The sequence below is a fragment of the Ascaphus truei genome, chromosome 10 (genome assembly GCF_040206685.1).
Source record: "Ascaphus truei isolate aAscTru1 chromosome 10, aAscTru1.hap1, whole genome shotgun sequence".
NCBI classification, from domain to species: Eukaryota; Metazoa; Chordata; class Amphibia; order Anura; family Ascaphidae; genus Ascaphus; species Ascaphus truei.
The window spans coordinates 42,339,747-42,364,817 of record NC_134492.1 but is presented as its reverse complement, the minus strand read 5'-3'; the positions used below and the strand labels follow the sequence as shown (position 1 = coordinate 42,364,817).

At 44.7% G+C, this 25,071-nt stretch overlaps 1 protein-coding gene across 3 annotated transcripts in view; it reads left to right on the top strand.

Annotated features, from left to right (window-relative positions):
• The first annotated feature begins 2,125 nt into the window (after positions 1-2,125).
• LOC142503905 (P-selectin-like) overlaps positions 2,126-25,071 on the top strand; it is a 160,381-nt gene continuing 137,435 nt past the window's right edge. For all 3 annotated transcript variants that reach the window (XM_075616822.1, XM_075616821.1, XM_075616818.1), the window contains exons 1-4: positions 2,126-2,314; positions 15,926-16,013; positions 22,721-23,107; positions 24,748-24,855. In XM_075616822.1, coding sequence (XP_075472937.1) covers positions 2,312-2,314; positions 15,926-16,013; positions 22,721-23,107; positions 24,748-24,855 — 586 coding nt within the window. In that variant the 5' untranslated portion in view covers positions 2,126-2,311. The remainder of the gene's footprint in view (positions 2,315-15,925; positions 16,014-22,720; positions 23,108-24,747; positions 24,856-25,071) is intronic.

Below are 25,071 nucleotides of genomic sequence, written 5' to 3'. Positions count from 1 at the left end.
TCGTCCAAGTCTTTCCAATCCAGCTCCAGGCCCTACAAAAGGCCTATCTTAGGGTCTGTATTAAAAGAGCTTGGTGAAACTGTACAATTTTTTTATGAAAATGTCTGCATTTCACGAATTTTTTGCTCGTTTTCAAGCATAGCAAAATTTCTCAAAACTTTTGATCAAATTTGTAAAATCCTTTTATGCTTTGAGACAGAGCTTTTCAGGCAGAATTGTAAAAGTGTTTACAAAATATATGTGTTTAATGAACAGAAACGTGGGTGCCCTTTGAACATTCCTTAACGTCCTATCCTATCACATTTCAACCCCTGATAGCATTTCTTATCCACAATGGTTTTTATGGTGATTTTTGGTAGTATGAAAATCTGGTTTGATTTAGAGAAAAAGGAGTGAACCAAAACTTTTCAACGGCAGACCTGTTATCTTTACCAATAAAACCATCAAGCATATAGCCCTGAAAAAACGCTTCACCAAAAAATCCGAAAGAGCAAAAGGGAGTTTTATATGCTCTTTTGGATTTTGTGGTGCGGCGTTTTTTCAGGGCTATATGCCTTGTTTGTTTTATTAGTATCTCTCTCAACGTTTTTGCACACAGAGGCACTCAGAGAATCCTAACTTCAAGGAGATTTTACCCTGCAAGTGAAGAATTACCCTGCAAACTGAAGTCAAGAAAACTCCTATGGTTGTGCTTCTCACTAGGGAGTGACACAGAACATTTATTCAATCAACAGTGAGTATTACACCAATTATTGCTGGACTTTTATTCTGTACTGGAGGTGTGATGTCTATGAGTTTGAATATATATATATATATAAATATATATATATATATATATATATATATATACAAATACAACTGTATGCTCATCTGCATGTCTTAGGCAGGTCTGCAACCCCGCCTTTCACCATTATCACCCAGCATACAGCACTTCCACTGCAGCAAGGGATTCTGGGAAATGACATGCAAATGAGCACTCAGTGCCACTTTTTGCTGCAAAAACCATTTTTTTTACCATATATATGTGGTCATTTGACCGCAGTTCAATGCTAAGTCCTCTAATAGTACATTTATTCAGTCAAGTCTTGCATAAAGGGTTTTTCTCAGCCTCTTTTTTTCATTGGATTGCATTATTGTAAGGATTTTGGAATTTCAACTGTGAATTTCTTTCCTTTTTTTCCGTTTATTCCACCTATTTTGAGTCCCAGCTACCTCCCCTGTTGAGTGTATTTTGTTGCTGTTATCTTTACCAGTTACCTGAGGGCCACTTGCCAAGGTGCAGATGTAGCCAGTGTTAGGGCTCGCTCAGACAGGCCGCGTTGCGCCGTGCGCGCGCACGTCCGTTGCAATTTATGGTTGTTCGGTACGAGTTTTCAAATGGAAAACTCCACCGGCGAAAAAGTGCAGCGTTGTCGCTTCGACATTTTGCCGCCACAACCAAAATTGAAATTTCGTGCTACTGTCACGTGACGGGAACTGGTTCAGCCAGTAAAGGCGAACCAGCTCCGTGACGTGTGCGTTACGGCCCCCCGCCACGCCCCCAAACGCCGCGACTCAAATCCGGCAGTTTGAGCAGAGATCGCTGGGCTGCTGGAGCACACGGCGGAGGCGCGAACGCAAGCACGCGGACATAGCGGTCTGTCTGAGCGAGCCCTTATTCCATCTGCTGATGCTACCGCGTGGGAAGTAGCGTATTAGCCCTGCCCCTTTCCAAACAATGTCTGCTTCACCTTCAGTGTCTACGTCCCTTTGCATTGCACCATCGGGAGTATTAACATTGGTTACATCTGTATTTCAGTGATTCTGCAGGGTTTGATGCCCATAAGCTGATGTCATTTTTGCTTTAAAGCACTGCACCATTTTTTATTCGTGTCAAATTTAAGATAAATCAACACAGAAATGTGTTGCTATTTCCCCAAATTCTCAATATAAAATGACGTTCTGGACCGTGGTTCTTTGGCAATGGATGTATGTGCGGAAAATCAACAGTGTCGTGGTGTTAACGGTTGATATTTTGCAAGGTTTTTCAGCTGCAACTAGTGCAAAAAATGTCTGTGGTTTTATCCCCCCCCTGTACTGGCTCTTCGGAAACTCACATCCCTGGCTCCAGTGCCCTACACACTTTGGCACACCCATTTCTTCCGAGCTTGGTTGAAAGAACATTAGAGGCGCCTGGAAGATTTCACCAACAAGAGAGGAAAACACAACACTAACTGCAGCCAAAAGGAAGTGTGTGTGCGGTCAGAAGGGACAATGTTATACGCACAAGTCATGATTATTTAGCACAGAAATTGTGAGGACTGAATTGGAAATGGTAAGTGCGCTGCTAATTTGTTAATGAGTGTAATATTGTGGCATGTTTTATTTCTAATGTAAGCATTGGTTATTGTGCATTTAATAACTAGTTATGCTGTACTTGTAGTTAAGTGTAATTCTGTTGGGAGGCAAACTTTTCTGTATGTACAGTAGGTTTAAAAAAAAAAAAAACCTTTAAGTGCAAGAGGTTTGTACAATGCATCGCAGGAGCAGTTGATAAAAATAGTGGCACTGAGTACCATCACTCTTCACACTTAACTTAATATAGACTAGCAGCTGGTTCTTTGGTGAGGCAAATACACTGAGCCTTCTGCCGTTACAGTCTATGTGTAAAGCTAATGTAACTGCCTTATGGTCACAGCAATTCTGTGCTGGTCATCTTTACGTCTCATACAAGATAAGGTTATTCAATATCTTGTTGTAAGTTTAACCAGGGAATGGTCTGATCAAATGGTATTCGCGCATAATAAAGGATTCGCTCAGTTAGTAGCTAAAAGAGTAGCTCAGTGGTAAATAATGGCACTGTCTTTGAAGTGGGTTAACATACATTGAATCCTGGTGCCAGTGCTTCTTGTTTCCCTGGACAGGTCACTTTACATCTTTGTACATCAAGCATCAAAAGTAGATTGTCATCTCTACAGGGCAGGCACTCATGATGTCGGCAAAAATTATATGTACAGCGCCACGTACATTGTCAGCGCTGTATAAAAACGAAGTATTATTATTTATTATAGTTGTCAGTGCTGGAGAGTCCTGCCACAAATTGTTCAGTAAGCCTGGGGCTGCGCTTATAGTACTGGCTACGGCGACGACGCGCAGCACCGTAGCAAATACTTGCAGTCCGTTGCGGGTGCGCTGCAGAGCGACGGAGCGGTCGCGATCGCCGGTAGTCAAAGGATTTTGACTTTTTCGGCAATCGCCGCGTGACGTCAGTGGCACGTGAGCCGTTCAGCCAATGAGGACGAACCGCTCACGGCCACGCCCCCCGGTCGCCTCCTGGTCTCCTGCACCACAGTTCAGGAATCGCTATTGCGACGGTGACATCACACCTCACGTGGTCGCTGTAGCCCTTAGTATAAGCGCCGCCGTAGGGATGACTTGACAATCTGTGCATTGAGTCTGGAGCACAGAGCTAGTGACAGTGAATCTTTGGCACTTTGATTCCCACAGGGGGCTCCAGCCCCACTCAGTGCCAAGAGAATGAAGATGAAGCCTTACGATATATTATCTATTTCTGTTTCCCACAGTCTCAGATTCATCCTGTTTATGCGAGATACTAACATTCAGGTTCTTCAGTTATTAAGCAGCTCCTGGAATATCCCAAAGGTTTTTTCACCTTTTATAAGAAGACAGACACAATCTTAGCAAGCTGCAAACCCAGACCTGCAGTATTAGCTATGTATACTGTATATTTATTTGTGTCAGCCTGAGCACTACTGGAAAAGGGACATGAAATATACAGAAGTAAACAAACTTTGGAGAAATATTAATGTAATGAAAAGAAAAAAACCATAGTATTGAACAAAATCATTGAGCGCGCTGGAAAGTAAGATTGTTTTGTTTACCTAAGCGCCGAGCGTGTGTGCCCACGTAAGAGCGCCACGTGAGCAGGGACTTACATATATCTATATATGCAGGGTTCGACAAATCACCCAAAAATCTACTCGCCCAACCAAAAAATCTACTCGCCACCTAGTCCCGCCCCTAGTCCCGCCCCAACCCTGCCCCTAGTCCCACCCCCAACCCGCCCCTAGTCCCACCCCCAACCCGCCCCTAGTCCCGCCCCCAACCCCGCTTTAAAATAAAATATATAAATAAAATACATTTAATAAATTCCTAGTCAGAACAACATTCGTTTTTGACATAAATGTATTTATTGTATTACATTATACTACAATTAGTCATTGTTACGTGTGTGTGTGTGTGTGTGTGTGTGAGTGTAAGTGTGTAAATGTCGGATCTAGAAATAAAAGCCAGGTGTGAATGACTAGTTTCCTGAACCCCATAACCAGTGTCTGGACGTCCCCACTTCACAATATCTAAAGCAGCAATCCCACCTAGGATCTTACCTGATCCGCAGTCCCTCAATGTCCAGGTACCCTCATTCCCGCAATGTTACACATTGGAGGGGATGTGTTCCCTACCTCTCTTCTGGGTTAGGGGGGATTCCGATGTCTTCCGTGTAAAGCTTGAGTCAGATCTGGAAGAAAGCAGTATAGGTTATTTCGGTGTAGTATAGGGCAGTTAAGATATATAGGGTAAATCAGAGATCCAGATCCAGAGTGAGAGAGTGAGAGAGTGAGAGAGTGAGTGAGAGAGTGAGAGTGAGAGAGAGAGTGAGAGTGAGAGTGAGAGAGAGAGAGAGAGAGAGAGAGAGAGAGAGAGAGAGATAGAGTGTGTGTGGGGGAGAGAGAGAGAGTGTGGGGGAGAGAGAGAGAGAGTGTGTGGGGGGGGGGAGAGAGAGTGTGTGGGGGGGAGAGAGAGAGTGTGGGGGGGGAGAGAGAGAGTTTGGGGGGAAGAGAGAGTGTGGGGGGGAGAGAGAGAGTGTAGGGGGGAGAGAGAGAGTGGGGGGGAGAGAGAGAGACAGAGGGGGGGAGAGAGAGGGGGGGGAGAGAGAGAGTGGGGGGGGGAGAGAGAGAGAGTGTGTGAGGGGGGGAGAGAGAGAGTGTGGGGGGGAGGGAGAGAGAGTGGGAGAGAGAGAGAGAGAGAGAGAGTGGGGGGGAGAGAAAGAGAGTGTGGGGGGGGGGGGAGAGAGTGTTTGCGGGGGAGAAAGAGAGTGTGAGGGGGAGAGAGAGTGTGTGGGGGGGGGGGGAGAGAGAGTGTGGGGGGGGGGGAGAGAGAGTGTGGGGGGGGGGGAGAGAGAGTGTGGGGGAGGGAGAGAGAGTGTGTGGGGGGGAGAGAGAGAGAGTGTGTGGGGGAGAGAGAGTGTGGGGGGAGAGAGAGAGAGAGTGTGTGGGAGAGAGAGAGAGTGTGTGGGGGAGAGAGAGAGAGTGTGGGGGGAGAGAGAGAGAGAGAGTAGGGGGGAGAGAGAAAGAGAGAAAGTGTGGGGGGGGGGGAGAAAGAGAGAGAGTGTGGGGGGGGAGAGAGAGTGTGGGGGGAGATAGAGAGTGTGGGGGGGGGGAGAGAGAGAGTGGGGGGGGAGAGAGAAAGAGAGAGAGTGTGGGGGGGGGGAGAGAGAGAGTGTGTGGGGGGAGACACAGAGGGGGGAGGCACAGAGGGGGGAACGGTGGGTGACACAGAGGGTGGGTGATACACAGAGAGAGGGTGGGTGACTGGCTGGGTGTGTGGGTGACTGACTGACTGACTGACTGACTGAGGCAGGGGTGACTGACTGGGGCAGGGGTGACTGACTGGGGCAGGGGTTACTGACTGGGGCAGGGTGACTGACTGGGGCGGGGGTGACTGACTGACTGGGGCAGGGGTGACAGACTGGGGCAGGGGTGACAGACTGGGGCAGGGGTGACTGACTGACTGGGGCAGGGGTGACTGACTGGGGCAGGGGTAACTGACTGACTGGGGCAGGGGTGACTGACTGACTGGGGCAGGGGTGACTGACTGACTGGGGCAGGGGTGACTGACTGACTGGGGCAGTGGTGACTGACTGGGGCAGAGGTGACTGACTGACTGGGAGGGGGGTGACTGACTGACTGGGGCAGGGGTGACTGAATGACTGACTGGGGCAGGGGTGACAGACTGACTGACTGGGGCAAGGGTGACTGACTGACTGGGGCAGGGGTGACAGACTGACTGACTGGGCAGGGGTGACTGACTGACTGACTGGGGCAAGGGTGACTGATTGACTGGGGCAGGGGTGACTGACTGACTGACTGACTGGGGCAGGGGTGACTGACTGGGCAGGGGTGACTGACTGGGGCAGGGGTGACTGACTGACTGGGGCAGGGGTGACTGACTGACTGGGGCAGGGGTGACTGACTGACTGGGGCAGGGGTGACTGACTGGGGCAGGGGTGACTAACTGGGGCAGGGGTGACTGACTGGGGCAGGGGTGACTGACTGGGGGGGGGGGTGACTGACTGACTGGGGCAGGGGTGACTGACTGACTGGGGCAGGGGTGACTGACTGGGCAGGGGTGACTGACTGGGGCAGGGGCAGGGGTGACTGACTGACTGGGTGGGGGGTGACTGACTGGGGGGGGTGACTGACTGCGGGGGTAACTGACTGACTGGGGGGGTGACTGATTGGGGGGGTACCTCTGTGTCACACACATACTCCCATATACACATACACATTCTCCCATATATACACACACACACACACACACACACACACATTCTCCCATTTATATACACACACACACACACACACACACACACACACACACACACACACACACACACACACACACACACACACACACACACACACTCTCTCCCATATATACACACACACACACTCTCTCTCTACACACACAGGGGGGGGGGGAGGAAAGGGCGTGACCACCACCACCACCAAGCTCCTCCCCCACCCACCCACACCCATCTCCCGCTTGTGGGGGGGAGGGGCAGGCCGACATCCCCCCCGCCATACCTCACGCGGGCGTAGTGGAAGCTTTGGGGAGGTGGCAGGGTGGGTGGGAGTCACGTGGCGAGGTGTCCCCCAGCGGGCACCCCAGGGGACAGTCAACCCCACCGTGGCCGCCACTGCCCTGCTCCCCTCGCCGGCATGTCCCGCAGTGCGCGGCCAAGCAGGTTTGCAGCATGAAGCTAGTGGGCTGTCAGGCCAGCATCCCCCCCCACCTCATGCGGCGGCTGCGCCATCATGAAGTTAGCTGGTGGGGAGGCACATGGTGAGGGCCCCCCCCGCGTACGCCAACCAGGCTGCAGCAGTGGGGACCTCCCACCCCGGGCAGCGATCGTGGATCGAGGGACAGGAGGACGGGAGGGGAAGGGGGCAGGAGGAGGGGAGGGGAAGGGGACAGAAGGAGGGGAAGGGGACAGGAGGCGGGGAAGGGGGCAGGAGGAGGGAAGGGGACAGGAGGAGGGAAGGGGACACGAGGAGGGGAAGGGGACAGGAGGAGGGGAGGGGAACAAGAGGAGGGGAAGGGGACAGGTGGAGGGGAAGGGGACAGGTGGAGGGGAAGGGGACAGGTGGAGGGGAAAGGGGCAGGAGGAGGGGAAGGGGACAGGAGAGGAGGGGACAGGGGCAGGAGCAGAGGGCCGCGGTGGTGAGTAGGGAGCCATGTGGGGACCAAGGAGATCGCACGGGTTTGCTTGCAGGAGACAGGGAAGGAGCAGAGGGGCCGCAGCATGGAGAGATTGGAGAGTACTTACCCTCCAACAGATCTCCAGGCAGAAAGAATGGCCGCTCGTTGGGGGCGGGCTCATATAGAGCCTGGCCGCGCGCCCACAAAGCCTGGGAGCACGCGCCAATCAGCTGTCAGGTAGGGGGAGTTTTTTTTTTTTTCAGCAAGAGCAGGGAAATTAAAAAAAACAAACACGTGTGCTGCTTGGGCCAATATTTACTCGCCCGGAGGTTAAATCCACTCGCCCCGGGTGTGTAAATGTATATGATTGCCGCAAGCGCTGCCCGCTCAGCGCCATTGGGGACTCAGCCTCAGTTGCATTAAATGGAATCTCGTTACTTTGTCACTTAACATCTTTTAAAAGCCATTTTCTCTCCTCTGATCTGAATTATTTCTGTTTGATGTAAATTCCCCTGGATACTGATAACTATTTAATTTATGATTTAACCTCTTATGCTGACCATCTGTAGCACAATCTGCAAACAGCGATAAATCTCGCTCCACATGTTAAGTGTAAAACGTCAAACAGGGAAGTGTAGGGGGGTGCGGGGAAAGATAGAAACGGAATAAACTCATATCTGTAGCCAACAAGATCCTTCCTAACTATGAACTCGAAAGACCTAATCAGAATGTAGCCCCCCTCTGGGGACTACTAGGTAATATAAGGGGTTAACAGCCTTAATGGGTTAACTGGATGGGATCACTCTGGGATTGTCCCCCTAATGTGATATAGGATGTACAGTATGGTGATCACCCCATGATGTCACCATAGGTAGATAGAAGAGTAGATATAGCTCCACCCAATGTTGTAGAACCAGTTCCCTTGGAGTTCTGGTAAGGGCCTCATTGTGAGTCCTGTAGGTTTAAGTGTATGGTTATGTGTAGTAAGGATGTCATGTCACCATGTATTGTCTTCAGTTAAGGAACATGCCCTATAAAGTTAGTGCCCATAGTAATAGCCCAAGACTGTTCTCATGCGGGAAGAGCAGTAAGCAGGTGTTCTCAGTGTAGTAGCTCCGGAGCATAATTGGATCAGCCCCACTGGAAGGGCCTTTGTAAACTCCCAATGCAATAGGTAGAGACTGAGAATGCATACACCAAAACCAGATAGTGATCCCAGAGAATAGTGTTTGTCCCAACAAGGGTCCACCCGATCTAACCAATACTAAAGGAAATAAAGCCTATGTTCCTCCCCAGCGTAGGAGTGAGAGCAACCAGGGGCAGAAGCACAGAGTAACCATATTGTTTGACACCAGTTAATGTCTGAAGTGGTCTGTTTCTTATATGGTGAGCATTATGAACCGCTGTGAATAAGGCTGTTAGTACTATAAAAGTTCCTGCCACCCATCATTATTCTATCTGCATTTCTACTCCCAGCCTGCATGGATCCAGCAACCTGAACAGGTACTGTATGAGAGACTGAGCACAGTGTGTGTGTGTGTGTGTGTGTGTGTGTGTGTGTGTGTGTGTATGTATGTATGTATATATATATATATATATATATATATATATATATATATATATATATATATATATATATATCAGCCTTCTGATGCAAAGGGAATGGTGGAATCCCCTGGTATGCAATTGTTTTATCACACATATTGTTAGACAAAGCTGATCTTGGACCCAAACGTATTGTTCCTTGCACTGACCCCCATTCTAATTTATGCTCTTAGTATAAGTTTACACAGTGTGGGTAATTACTGGCTAACATGTTAACAATCTTTCCAGGGATGTTTAGTAGAACAATGCAGGTAATCTCTCCATCTTTCACCCACCTGCATTGGGTTTGAGGAGTTTAATTCAGGGCTTAAATAGAAAATCTATACTTCATTCAGTTAATAATAAGGGGGTCTCTCTAATCAATAGAGAGCGTTCCCAGTATCTTCAATAATAATACATTATCGTCACTGCTTTTTGCATGCACCCCTAAAAAGCACAGCGGATATTTCAGTGTTCCTTGTGGGTGCTTGAATGCGTCTGAGAAAGGGAAAGCAAGGCTGCGTTCTGGAAGAAAGGAGGAAATCGGGACACGAGATAAATTTATCTCTACAGTACCAGGAAGCTGACTTCCTCAATAACATAATGTCAAAACATTCAGGGTCAAGGGGGTAAAGGGGCCATATTTACTAAGTAATGCTATGCCAGAAGAAGGTGTCATGATAAAGGGCCACTTATTAAATATGATCCAAAGTGTCATGCCATTTTTCACAAGATATGAGTAACATGTTAATATGAGTAACAGCCACAAGGGTTCACATGTACATCTCTAATAAAATGCTATAATCATTTTTGTACAATATGTATGGATATACGTACAGATGTAGCAGAAGTTATTACCCCCATTAATGCAAGTTCACTAACAAAATAACGTGTAAAATAACACGTGCAGTATATTAGGAAATTTAGAGCATTGCTTAAAAAAATCACATGTGCCCCTACAGACGCCAAAATCTACCTGGGTTGGTGGGAGGAAGTGTGTGCTTACACTCAGACGATGTCTGAGTATACACAACACATATTAGAATTGTGGTCTTGCTGCATCGATGATGTGCTGGTGGTGTGGAGTGGCACTAAAGAAGAATTTCTATCCTTTGTGAACATTCTAAACCAGAATGATCACAATCTGAAGTTAACCTATGACATCAGTCAAGAACGTATCACATTTCTTGATTTGGATATCTTCAAGGATGAAGAATGCCATCTCCACACCACAGTACATACCAAGGCAACAGCAACGAACAATCTGCTCCTGGCATCTAGCCATCCCCCACAACCACTGGTACAGGGGATCCCAACAGGGCAGTATTTAAGGGTAAGAAGGAATTGCTCCTCTATGAGAGACTTTGAAATACAATCTAAAGTAATGAATGACAAATTTATGCATAGAGGATACAGTCGGTCTTGCGTGAATAGAGCCTATAAACGGGCCAAAAATACAGAGAGGAACACTCCTCTATGGCAAAAAACTGGAACAGGAAGGGATTCAACCCATAAGAATAATAAGAACATATAATAAACAATGGAGACAGATCAGAAACATACTCAATCAGCACTGGTACATCTTATTAGAAGATGACGATTTTAAGAAAGTACTGCACCCCAATGCATCTATCACTTATACACGTCCACATAATCTTGCAGACCGACTAGTTCATAGTCACTTCCAGTGCCGTAATGTAACAACTTGGCTAGATAATAAAAAAACAGTGGGCACCTATCAGTGTGGCACCTGTAAGGCCTGTAAATTCATCCAGCCTTCAAAACAATTTAATGGGTCCTCAAACACCAAACAGTATGCTATGAGGAATTACATTCATTGTAAGACTGACGGCGTAATATACTGAGCGACGTGTAGATGCAGTATTAAGTCCGTGGGACAGACATCTCGGGAATTGCGCAGGAGAATCTTAGAACACATCAGCATGATTAAAACTCAAAAAGATGTACCAGTAGCAAGACACATTAATCACCAACATGGAGGTGATGCCACTTATCTGTCATTCCAGGGGATTAGGCATATAACGCTGGGGGCCCGTAATGGAGATTTAGACACAGCCCACCTTAGAAAGGAATCATGGTGGATATACACCCTGGGAACCCTCTCTCCAAGAGGCTTGAACGATGGCTTTGTATACTCAGCCTTCCTTTAAGTACCAGATATCTACCACATTGGGAAACTATATACATTTATCCCCCTGTTTTTATACATTATTTTTATGGTGTCCCTCCATCCATCAGGAAACTCTAGTATACAGTAGCATATTGCAATACTCTATCCTACTTTGTCTGTTTTGTATCGGATAGGGGCAGGATTATGCACTGTCACAGATTACATACAGTACATGATGCCTATATGCACCTATATATAAGTATCAAGGCTCATGGTACAATGTTGTCAGCCTCCCATAAATGATAGTACTATATCTTACTACGCCATTATGTATCAAATCCATCTACCTAGGATATAGACGACAGTACCTGACTGCATCACTTTATTAGTTACATGTGTCTTGAAGCAGACATGATAACATTCTCAGCATTTCCCAGTTTTGACATTCAATACGCCAACTCAACAAACAGTATCTCATTACAATTAGAGACTCTGTATACTGTATGCACTCATTGCTACATGTGAACTTTGTATATATAAATATATATATATATGTGTGTGTCAACTGTGAAAACAGTATCTCATTATTACAAGAGATTCTGCAAGTGTAACAATATATATGTAGCCATTAAATTGTCACTTGTCTTAATGCGAGAACCACAGTAAGATGCAGGAGCCATAGATGTGTAGGTGCAGTTGGTTCTTGCCCTATCCATGCATCTCTTTTCCCCCCCACCCCCCTCCTTTTAATATGTGCTATGGATCGTTAGGAGTCCGTGTTTTTATTAGGGCATTTACAGCAATACCTGTCCCTGATTGTTTTTTTTTGGTTGTCGCGTCAAAATTGCGGGCCCCGTACCGACGCTATGGGTCGCGCATATTTAAAGCCACCGGGAGCAGAGACCCGCCCACCCCCAAAGAATTTCCAATGCAGGAATGAAACGCGCGTCGGGTATGACGTCAGTAGCGCAACCGACGAGTAGTTGTCTGGTCCGTCTTGGTACAGCATTAGAATTCAAGCTACTAGCTCACTATGATGTGGGCCACACGTGGATCCCACTAGCGAGTGATAGGGGATATAGAGCAGTGTGTCTCCAGCCGCAGTGGTTTGCAACACAAGCAGACCGTTTATGTGCTAAACATCCAGTGTTTCCTTATCCGGGGGCTCATGAGGTAATGCATAGCAGGCTTATATGGCTTGGCATCTAACACTGTAGTCAGCAACATCCCTCCTATGTTGTCACAAAGCTCTGCAACAGATTAACCCTTCACCATACTTTTAGAGCCTTATTCACAGCCTGACATGTGCGTGAACTATTTCAGCAGACTGTGAGAGATTGTCTGTTTCATGTCTGTGGCAATGTGAGCCAGGTCTGATCCATTCACTCTAGGAGACCGCTATATTGTGTGCACGATTAGCTATCTCTAATCTATCTGCGTAGAACATCTGGTCAACAGGATTATACCATAAACCTATACATGGTGTATTATTGGAGCAACCTTACCACAGTACTGTATTGGGTATAGGGGCTCTCAGGAGGCACATGCAGTAGCACTCATGCTAATATCTCCTTATCACTGGATATTATATCTTTTGGCTGTCCAAGTTTGGTGCTACATTTGAGGTTTTAATTAGTTTATATTTTCTATTATCAATAACATTGTATTATTTTGAATACTATTATATATCAGTGTGTGCATCAATAGGGATTTATTCTTTGTCTCTCATATGTCCACTATCTATCCCAGATAGAAACTAGAAGTGGTGCTATCACCTACGTTTGCAGCTGAGCAGGGTCCTTCCCACCTCTCTCCCCGTCACCTTTCTAATTAGCTGCATTTTTTTTTATACATGCATTTTATTTTTTTGAATGGTCAAAAGCACTATTAGCCACATTTGGCTAAAAGTCCCATCTTGTGACTTGTCCCCCATAGGGACTTTCCAAGGTCACAAGGAGTTGACACTGGAGTTGAAACATAATTCACCCACTTCACAGTCAACAACACAGTCTAAATAAACGTATCAATATCTGGTCTTGATCTAAAATCTAAAAATCACTCTTAAGTCTGCTGCCACTTTCAAGGCATGACCATAGCAGGTCCTAACTCCCTGTGTGCAGCTGGTCTCAGCTGCTTTTGCGAGGGTAGTGGCCCCTCCCCTCCAAGGTTTAAGCTTGCCCCTGCCCACTTTCCAAGTTGCAGATCAGTTTAATTTTGCCAGGTTATGACAGATCCAATGTGATCATTCTTCCTGTAATTATACAGGTTAATAAAAATTTTAACCCAGGGAGTGTTAGGACCTGCTACGGTCATGCCTTGAAAGTGGCAGCAGGCTTAAGACGCTTTGGCCAAAGGGTTAAACTAAATGACCCTTTTTTCAAGAGAATATATAAATATTGCATTGTGTATTTTTGTCACATTGGAAGTAGCTTTTGGCATATTTGTCTGTTTTATGAGCTAATTTGTCCACAATGGATTGCTCAGCCACGGCTACTGGCAGATCGCATTGACACCCGAGGCTAGGGAGAAGATGACCTTCATCACCCCGAATGACTTATACAAACTTTCCGTAATGCCATTCGGAATGAAGAATGATCTGGCTACCTTCCAATGCTTGGTCAACAGGTTACTGGAAGGGTGTAGTGGCGTTTGTGCATTGTGTTGTTCCCTTTTAGCTCCAGCCAGAATAAGCGTCAATTTATTTAACTCTATCATTGTACCTGGTGTTTGCGATCCCTGTAAAACTCTTTGTCTACCGTGACAGACGTAAAAATATTTTTGTGTTTCAAGATGCATATTTCAAGATCTTAAGAAATAGATCTTTTTATTTACAGCAGCATTTTTATATAAATGGGTTTTTAACACTATATTTGTGATGACCACACAGCAGTAGGTTTAAAAAAAAATAGTTAATGCCTTAATTACTCGTAATTCCTTTCAGCAGCTTTTTCAGGTTCATTTCTGTCCAGCACTCGTAATCTAGCTGTGTTTTGTATTATGCTGCATACTGACAAACATCTGAAAACTCTTTCACGGGAGATTTGCTAGGAAAACTCTGAAGATCTCTCCACTGACCTGCATTGGGATGAAGGATTTTTCTTCAGGGAGAAAGAAAAAATATACAATTTCATTGCATTATGAGGGTTCGAACTGTTTTCGATCGAAAATCGGCACTTTTCGCTGCTGGAAGTCAACCAAACCTCCAATATATGCAGTCGTGTGATTCCTCCGCACCCTGGCTGATGTAAACGGAAGCCTTCCTGATCATCCCCTAGAAAACACGTATTTGTGCCAGGACATACCTGGTACGTCAATAGAGCCTCTGGCATACCAGGGAACGTGGATAACGGGTATATTATAAGGGCACTTTAGAGGATCAAGTGTGCTAAAGGCAGTGACATCTTTAAGGGGTTAAATCTAGGTGATTGATGCCTTTTTCTACTAAAACCCACGAAGTCTATAATTATTTATACTTTTTTTAAGTTACTTTCTAAACGTGGTGACTCTTTTTGTATTGGTCAACTGGAGTTTGGCCAAGGAGCACCTAGAGGTCCGCCCTTCCCTTATCTTCATTGGTCTTCTGATAAAGATGAGATTAACAAACAATTCCCCATTCAGAGGCCCCCCCCCCCACCGCGATAAAAGGGTTTTGTGTTTAATTCTCAAATAAATAAAAGTAGCTAACTCTTTGCTTTAAGAATTGTTACATTTGTTTAAGGAAGCCAATTAGAGGGTTCAATTCTGATAAAGTATCAGAGATTACACCTACTGAACAAACGGCTAGAGTTGCCTGGTATTGTTTAAATAGCGAGTTGGCCAGTATTGGCTACATATGAGTAATATGTACACGTTCTAATCATGTGCCAGTGAATAAATTACAGGAGATTTGCTACTTTCTACCATTTATTGTAGGATTACTTTAAGAAAAATTAGCGTTATTCTGTATTGTTATTATATACTAAAATGTCAATAATAACCATGTGGTCCCTGGATCTAAAACACACTATTTTCAGCTCCAGGGACCTGCTTGTTCTTGAGATACTTACAGGTAAAAATGCTCTGTCTCAGTACCCTCCAAGGAAACAAAATGGCGCTTGAAATTTCCCACTTCACATGGGCCATCAGGAAGCCGCTTCCTATTGGCCTGTGTGCCGTGGGGAATTTTGAAAGAGCAAGCACTAGCGGCGGCACCTTTATTGGTATGTTTTACAGGGGTCACTGGACCTAAATTTTATGCGGTTCAGTAACAAGAACCTCCTGGGTCCCATCCTCGTAAGAAAAAGTTTGGAATTGTTGCTTTCAGGGAATAGGTGAAACTCTCTAGAAATATTTTAATATCAGGAGCACAACTAGAACTCCCAGAATCCATTGTTGCTAAGTTATATGATGAGAGCGGAGATTCTTCCAGGGACTAGGAACGTGCAATCAGGAGAAAAATGGACAATGGACCAATAGATAGGGACTAAGGAGCACTGCAATAGATACAAACCCATTATAGTAATATAGTAATAGAGGTTGAAAAAGCGATTTGAATATCAAGTTCAACTTGTGTTGTTTCTCATGTGTGTGTACTCTATGTACCAGTTGTTTATAAAAGAAATAAACTATTGAAAACAGAAGCTTTACAGTGTTAGTATGCAAAATGTGAAAGAAAAGGATAATACATATCATTACAATTAGAATTTGTGAAATATTGTACATACTGTAGTCTGATTTTTTTGCAATACACAGGAGTCAACCAGAGTTTCCAGCATGGAAGGAGGAGCTGGTCGTGGATGGAAGACTCCTAGGTTATTGATTTTTGCTGCTGTTACTTGTGGTAAGATGTCTATTACAGTGTTGGGCTTAAGTTGTCCATTAGCATCTCACCATATTGCCCTGGCTCATCAGGTGCAATCAGTAGGGGGATTTAAAGCAACCATCCTAATTGCTCATGGTTTTTAATATTGTGTACCACGTTGTCTCTCAAAGCAACCCCCTCTAGGACTTTTGTTTGAGAGACCCCACCTCTTATTCCATTTTCCTGGAGAAAAATATGGATGCCATAATGAGCTAATCCATAATGAGAACTTTACAACGATGGTCAACAGGCTGATGCAGCAACACCAGGTCCTTCCCCCTCCCTCCACCAGTTCACAAGAGAGGCTAATCGTTAAGTTTTATTGGGGGAGTGTCCTCAGGCAAGATCTTATAAGGGGGTGGTCACATGCAAAAGATGTCATACTTTGTGTGGTCAAACAGTGAAGCAGTTCTCCCTCCCTTTTTTGTTGTCTGTTAATCTCTTGCATAAAAAATACACATATATATACATACATTTTAAGTTATGGTGGGTGAAAAAGGTGACAAGAAACCATGTAGCACCCTTATCCATCCCACCCCCCCCCCCTAAGGGAGATCTGCTCTTCATGGATAAGAAAGGTGATTGTGAAATAAGTATAACACAATTGGGAGCAGGTGGGTGTAAGCCCCTCTGCCTCCAAATGTGTCCACCAGCGCTCTTACCTATCAACCTCTTTGTGTATTCAATAATACACAAAGGGAGAAATAAATTACAAAGGATTTACACAGCAAAAAATTAAAACAATTATTACAATCAATTAAAATAATTTATGATACTTAATGTCCATGAAGTTTGCTTTTTGTGGTCCCAAATATAGAGTCCAATCCTGATCTCCAATGGGTATGCAGCCTTTTTACATCTGGAACCAACCTCGGGACCAGGAAAAGCTATAGACAGGGAAAGAAAAAAGAAAAAAGCGCAAGGCCCATAGGGTAGTATTGTCAGATTTATGAAAATTTAAAACGGTGATAAAAACTCACAGAATAAAAGTTGGTATAAGCACTCGGCACTCGGCACTAAGAGAACGCAGCTATCGAAGATCCTGGAGTTCCGTCCTCGGAGAAGAAGCAGGTGACCGCCCATAATCCAACCCCCTGATCGACGTTACGCGCCGACGTCGCGAGTCAGCTGACGCGGAAGCAGAACGACCGCTGATCGGGACAACGAGGAGGGCTGTGCATCAACGCATCGAAACGAACGGAAACGTCCAAGCACCCCTGTTCCTGCGGTTGTTATTTACACCGAGATGCTTATACCAACTTTTATTCTGTGAGTTTTTATAACCGTTTTAATTTTTCATAAATCTGACAATACTACCCTATGGGCCTTGCGCTTTTTTCTTCCCCTTCATGGATAAGAGCCTCATGTTACTGTGTGGTGGTGCATACCTGTAGGCTCACAGAAGGCTGAGTGCTCCACAGATGGTATTTGGGAGTTTCAACAGGGCAAGTTCACAGCATCAGGTCTCATGGTGCAGCGCCTCCATCTCATAGGGCTCCTGCCAGGGACAGAAGTTCTCCACATAAGCACTCCACCTCCTTCATAGACACACTTAGGCAGGTGATAGTACAATTGGTGTTTATTGAAGTTGTCTGATCATAATCCAACATCGCCCCCTTCTCTGGATCAGACCCCAGGGGCTTGAGGCCCCAAGAGCCCATCCTTAACCCCCTTACGGGGCAAGGTGGAATCGCTCCCACTCCACAGGGGGAAGGAAGCCTGACACAATTTAGTGGAGAGCCAACCTTTATACCTGGGGAGGGGTTTGTAACCCTGCACCATAACAGGGCAGCTCCAGATACTGACAGGCATCACACCAATTGCTTGCGATCCAGCCAGTACCCTCCCAGGCATGACACTCCTAACTGCCATTAGTCCTGCACCTGGATATGGTAATATTGTATCCTATCCAGTCGGCAACTCACATGCTAGGCCTCTGTGCAGGAGTTTAACACCAACATTGCCTGTTCCTATCAGGACTTATAATGGTAGGGCCAAAGAAAAGGGTATAGCCAGGGGCACTAGGCTACATATACATATCTCCCCCGTCCCTCTCTCCCCTCCACTTTTAGCCCTGAGACTTAGCGTTATTGCTGAGGTGAGGGCCTGAGTCCCTAATGATGCATAAGGTGCCACACATGGCCTATATTAAGACAGCGGGAAATACAGACACTGCATATAGGTGGCATAACGACTTTATGTATGCCCTGGGTCAAAAGAGATGAATTTTAAATTGTCATGCAGTTATTTTGCTCTTACTGCATAAATACAGCACAAAGAGTTTGAGAAGTGGTTATAAAAACCTTAGTCCCAGATCTTACACAATGCTGCTCTCCTGAATTAAGTGCAGCACCACACTTTTTTTTAATGCTTCCAAAAGGTATGTTACCAGAGACAATCATTTTATTACTGTAAATAAAAGAGGAACAACCTCTAATCCATCAAGAAAATTCCACAGCACTATATGGAGAGTGTCAGTGGGATTTGCAGCACATGCAATTTGACGCCTCACAGGCCTCCCACATACTGAAAAGTTGGGAATGGATTTCTCAGTGGTTAGGAAAAAATGCACTAAGACAGGGTGGCAGATTTATCAGGTGCTGGGTGCTTTTGTTTAATACTGCGGCTTCATCTATCTATTCAACAACAAAGGTCACATGCATGACCCTTACCAACCTTCACAGCTGGAGGATCAAATATACATGTTATACAATTACAGGCCCTGCATTCCACAGACAACATCCTGATAACCAGAGAGGGAATCAACTAGCACTGCTTTCGCAGATTTCATTCCATATGGAGCAATATGGTTTTACTTTGAAGGAAAATCTGTGAGGACAGCAAGTATAAAGCAAGGACTGTGTGAAAATGGGGTGGTTATTCTAAGTGTTCAATATAAAGGGTGGTTCACAAAGCTCCCATAACGGGTTTCAGAGCTCAATTGACCTTAAAGCTGCAGTTCAAGCAATATCCTACATGTGTGTTTTTTTTTTTAATAAATCAGTTCTGTACTATGAGAAAATACTTGTAGCATTTAAAAAAATAAAATAAACAATTTTAAAGACATTTTTAATGTATTCTAATGTAACAGGCATTTTTGTTCTTATAGCAACCATTTACAAAGTCACATCCCTTTCCCCTTCTGAAACAGCATCACCTTTTTGAGTCCTGCCCTCTCTCTAGCTGTGAACCATTGGAATCTACGTAGTGCCTGCCTGGTCACATGACCTTCCTCGTCACATGACCTTCCTCACAGGTCTTTGGCTGTCAGTGCAGCAGAAGAGGACCCAAGCTGCAGTTAGTGAATCCCGAGCCGAATCTTCGCCGATCGATAACATGAGAACGGATCGATCGGCAATTTAGCTAATTACTTGTTAGTGTGTAGATTGTATTGATGCACACATTGAATGAATTTTTGTTTTTTAAACAACAGCTTGAACTGCAGTTCAAATCAATTACAGTTAATGCAGATGGAGCTCCGATATCTGTTATATGCTACATGAATCCCCCCTAAGTGTCCTATATTGTATTAATGTTTAATTATGTATTGCAGCGGTAGCTCTCCTGTTCTATTAGTCAAGTCATCTAAAATTCCTAGTCTTGTAGGTCCTATGAAATGATTAAGGAGAAGTGCATTGGCAAACAAACACATTTTGTATATTTACAGAAAAGGGTGAAGATATCCTGTCCTGGAACAGGACTGTTTATTTTTCTGTTCCCCCTTGCAGCTCTCTGACTGCCAGCTCTCCTTAATTTTAGTTGCATGCTTTCCCTGCTCTGTAACTCCCAGTGCATGTGGAAACTGTTACATTATTGACACATTCCCCTCTCCACACAGCCAGTAGTTGGTTGCCTGGCAACCTCCCAATCCTCCTAGCTGAGGTTGGGTGAACCCAACTCCCCTGTCTTTGCTGACAGTTAGTTTGGTCCTGAGACTGTTCCTGTCTCCCAGGAATACGACACTTCCTTTCTCTACTTGCAGCCTGAGTGAGTACACCTTTCTTCCATCCATTCCCTTGCAAGGCAATCCGTTTTGACCTTCCCCCATCCCAAAGCACCTTCACCTAGAGAAGTACTCTCTCACCACACAATACCATCTACAAGTACCTTTGATTTCTGTGACTTCCCCAATAAAGTTAATAAAATATAAAAGGATTTGGTGTGCTTTCAAAAGGGGATGAGTTCAGCTATCTGGCCTCATTCATATCCTGCATGTGACCCTGTGGTTCCAGAATATATCCGTTTATAGATCCTCCTAAGAACAAACTTTGGCCCAGATCCACAGAGCTCCAATATCAACTTAACTAGTTATCTTAAATTTAGTTATCATTGAGTGCTCATGGGTATTTGCAAAGGTCACTGACACAGTTTATATATATTTTTTTATGTTACTAGAGTCCCAAGAGCTATATATATCCCCTCAAACACACCTTTAGACAACATATGGAGAGACACCTGTGCACAAGAAATGGCCATACCATATACAATCAGCGTCACTGGTAGGCTACATGCTTTGTTGAGTATGGTACATAGCTAGTTTTTGTGTATTAGGATATCTGGCTGGTGATTTTCTATTTTTCTACGACATATTGATGAGAGCACCACTTGGGATGTAGAGGGTGCTGATCCCTAACTCTATTTAGTCGATCCTAATGTGCCTTCATTTTGTCTTTCCTCAGGCTACACTTTTACCTTGAGGTTTCTTTGTCCTCACTATTTACCAGTATATCCAGGTATATTCCTCTAGCATTTGGACTATTTATAGAGCATTTGGACTGGACTTGATATTATACCATACATATATGGGTCCTAGTCATGTGCCTACCTTGTATAGCGACTTTCAGTCTCAGTGACAGACTCCTACACTACTAGCAGTGTGTGCCTTACTACATGCACATCTCTTATTATTCCCCTCCTAGATCACCTACACAGTGCAGTTTAGTGCCTAGACATAGCACTACAGTGTTATATGTACATCACACACTGCAGCCAGTACATCTGGTGAGTGTGATCAATTAGGAAGGTGTGTATACTAGTCTTACACCCAACTATATAGGGTTTTAATACCCATTATTTTAATAGATATTGCAATAAAATTGTTTTTTTTAATTACCTCATAATCATCCAGACGGTGGTTGAGTGCCCATATTGGGTTTCTATCTTCTATTTAGTATACCATTGTTCCTTACCCAGCGGAGCACCGCCACCACAGCATACATTAGCTGATGCGGGGGTACCCTATTTCGTACACTGTCTAAAGCGAAGGACAAGTATTCCCTGAAAGCAATGAGTTGGTGAAAAGGAATCCACCGCTCAAAGGTTCATTGGGATTGTCCCTAGACAAAAAATATAATAAGACTCATACTCACATTTCAAATCTTCCTCTATCGCCCCTGAATCTGTCTCTCCCAGGATGGTGTGCAGCCGCTTGTGAAAGTCCAAATGTAGAAAAAGGGTTAACAGCGCAGAGCCACAGAGAGTCAGGGTCAGCGTAATGAAAAAACTCGTTCTATTGAAAAAAAATAATAAAATACAGAGGTTTGGCACTCTCCTATGCGTTTCGTACTTTGTAGTACGTTATCAAGGAGTCAGGAACAGCTGTTGTTGCAGTCCTTTTAAAATCAGCTGTTGGTGGCGATTTCACGCTAAAACCCGATGGTCATGGCATTCCACGCATGCGCACAATCCGACACACGTCCGACGCGCATGCACATCCGCCGACATATCCATGTGGGTGTCCTGTGTGCATGCGTGAAACCAAACACCCCCCGAATAGCGTCACGCGGCCCCGCGACAGCCACCACAACAGCAAAGTAAAAACATCACGTTCTGAAAATCTCTATTCAGGACATGAATACACTAACTACAGAAAGCATACATGTAACAATTTAACAAAATGTGACAATATGAAAAGAATCAATATGCAGTAAATACAACGGAACTACCTCCCGGAGCACAAGCATGTCCAGTCGCAGAACTCAAACCAGGATATGTATGAATAATCCATTTATCTGAAAAGTATTATATACTGTAATAAGCTCCATACATCTATAAAAAATAAGCATAGGACAAGAAAACACAAAAAGAAGAGGGATAAGAGGAGAGCGGGGAGGGGGGGGGAGGGGAGTGAAGGGGAATGGAGAGGGGGAAGACAACTAGGAGGGAGGAAGAAAAGAAAAAAGATGGGAGAAAGAGAAACTAATCGCCTCAAATATACAACAATTAAATAAATCAAAATTATAATAATGCCTATTAGATAATATAGAAAAAAGAAGAAAAAGGGGAGAAAAAACAGTATAAGCCACATACTGTATTAATTGTTGATTATATTGGACTATGCAAAATTGTACAACAGTAATAAATATCCCAAATAAAGTAAATGTGTCATGCATGACCAATGAAACTCCAAAATAATTATCATAATCCCTGTTTATATCATAAGGTCAAACACCAAATTCCCTCAATATGGCACAGAATGGGTATCAGCTAAGTGATTCATATGTCATGAACAGTTAGGGGCCTCGCCGATCACAGAAATTGGGCCCAACATCCAGTCGGCTGGGTATTTCCCATGGAAACATAAAATTAAACAGCCCAAAAGACATAAGAAGTCATGAAATGTGTACAAATCAATCGCTAGCTAAGTTAAGTCTAACATACACTATGGCTTTTGTAATTTCTTGTAGGATTTTTTAAAGGCACCAAGGTGGCTGCTTGGACATATCATTATGACACCAGTCTTACTACATGGGATGAAGCCCGTACCTGGTGCAGAACTAATTTCACTGACATGGTGGCCATCCAAAACCAAGATGAAATCTCCTACTTGAACGAACACTTGCCCTACAATAAAGCCTACTACTGGATCGGAATCCGAAAAGTAAACCAGGTCTGGACCTGGGTGGGAACCAATAAGCCTCTGACACCGGAAGCAGAAAACTGGGCACAAGGAGAGCCAAATAACAAACTGAATGACCAGGACTGTGTTGAGATCTACATAAAGAGGGTGGTGGACAGTGGGAAATGGAATGATGAGCCCTGTAAGAAGAAAAAGAGAGCTCTGTGTTACCTAGGTACTCTCTTTTTGTCTGTCACCGGGGTATTTGGGGCCATCACAATGGGATAGAGCTATCACTCCTATCTATACGTCCCTCAGAAGGTATCTCAGGCCAAAATATATATGGCCCTTTAGGAGGAGAGTGATACTTACATGTAAATTCAGTATATGGTGAGAAATTATAAAGGCATACCTCAAATGCTTTATTTTACTGTTACTGTCAGAATCCTTTGTTGAGATAAAGTAATGAAGCGCTACACTCTGCAGGTTGTGCCAGGGCCAACTTATGGCGGTGCCGTCACACAGAGCCTAGTGCTTCCAGAGGCCCCACGCTCTTCCTGACAACAGTTACACTGATTGCCGGGGAAGAGCACGGGGCCTCTGTAAGTGCCTCTTACCTTCCATCAGGCATCGTGATGTCGTGTTACCATGACAACGTGACGCCGCTACATAATATGAAACAGCAACATCACTAAGATGAGGAGATGATCATGCGCCCGGCACCGGGCCCCACTTTATTTCAAGCTGGCTCTGTGTCACACTATTTATGTAACAAGTCTATCGAGTTCTTCATGCATGGTACAGTGTTTATGTGGCGTTGGAAACTGGCTCTAAATGTACACTTTATTTAAAGTTGCATTACACCCTTGTCCAACCCCTACATTTTCCATTGGGTGGAAAGTAGGTTGTACCGCATTGATTTCAGCTCCAGAAACCCCTTAGTTCCCGAGATACAAAGGTAGCACCGGTATTTCCGCATATTTATATTCCCCAAGTGGGCTAATAGGAAGCCATACCGGATGACGTCGCAACTTCCTATTGGCCCGCATAATGGGGAAATTTTAACCGCTATTTTGCTTCCTGTACAGAGGCCATGCCTGAGGCTACCTTAACAGGTATGTACCGGTTTTGCCCGATTATAAGGCAAGATTTTTTTCAATAAAGTTAAGTTGGAAAGCATATACATGCCTTATAATCGGGCCCGCCCACTTTGTGAGATAATCAGCATTCGGATATATGAGGTAGGAAGCTAAAACGGAGGAAGCTCCACCTTGGGGGCCTGAAGCGGCCATGTTGCTTGTGGCAGGAAGCTCAAACCGGGAGAGACGGAGAGAGACAGACATAGAGACAAAGAGAGACAGACACAGAAACAGAGAGAGACCGAGAGAAACAGAGAGACAGACACCGACAAAGATAGATAGAGATAGACACAGAGAAAGAGAGAGAGAAAGACACAGACAGAGAGAGACAGAGTCACAGACACAGAGAGACAGAGTGTGTGTGTGTGTGTGTGTGTGTGTATGTATGTGCGTAAACTTTTTTCTTTCTAGCTAATACCGAAATTAGGGGGTTGCCTTATATTCAGGGTCGCTCTATAATCTGGCAAATATGGTACTGTATATCAGGATCCAGGGTTTCCCCAGAGCTGAAATCAACATGCAGTGCATCATGTAAATGTATATATTATATAAAGCTGTCAACAGATACATTGTCATTCATTACAAATCAGTATAAATGGTTGCTGCCCAATGATGACATCCATGCCACCATTTTAACTGTTACGTGTGCCCAAAACAACTAGCCTTCCATTATCCTACAAATAGGAAATATGAAATCTTAGCCCCTTCTTTTAGCTACATTATCTTCTCTTCCTAGCCAATTGCCAAGCCACATCTTGCAGCCAACATGGAGAGTGCGTGGAGACCATTGGGAACTATACCTGTGACTGTCACCCAGGCTTTCATGGACCGGAGTGTGAACATGGTTGGTAGTAGATATGTAATAGAGTATGCTAAGGACTTGTGGATTACCATACTTAAATCTACAGAGATCTTGTTTCTTATGCTTATTTGGGAGACCGGGGCTTACTAGATGATCTGAGCTGATCCGTGGTCCTCCTATCTCCAGGTTCCTCTCAGTTCCTGAATATAACTCGTTTTGTCTACAATATGGCTCCTTCCAGCCATCAATAGAAAGCCG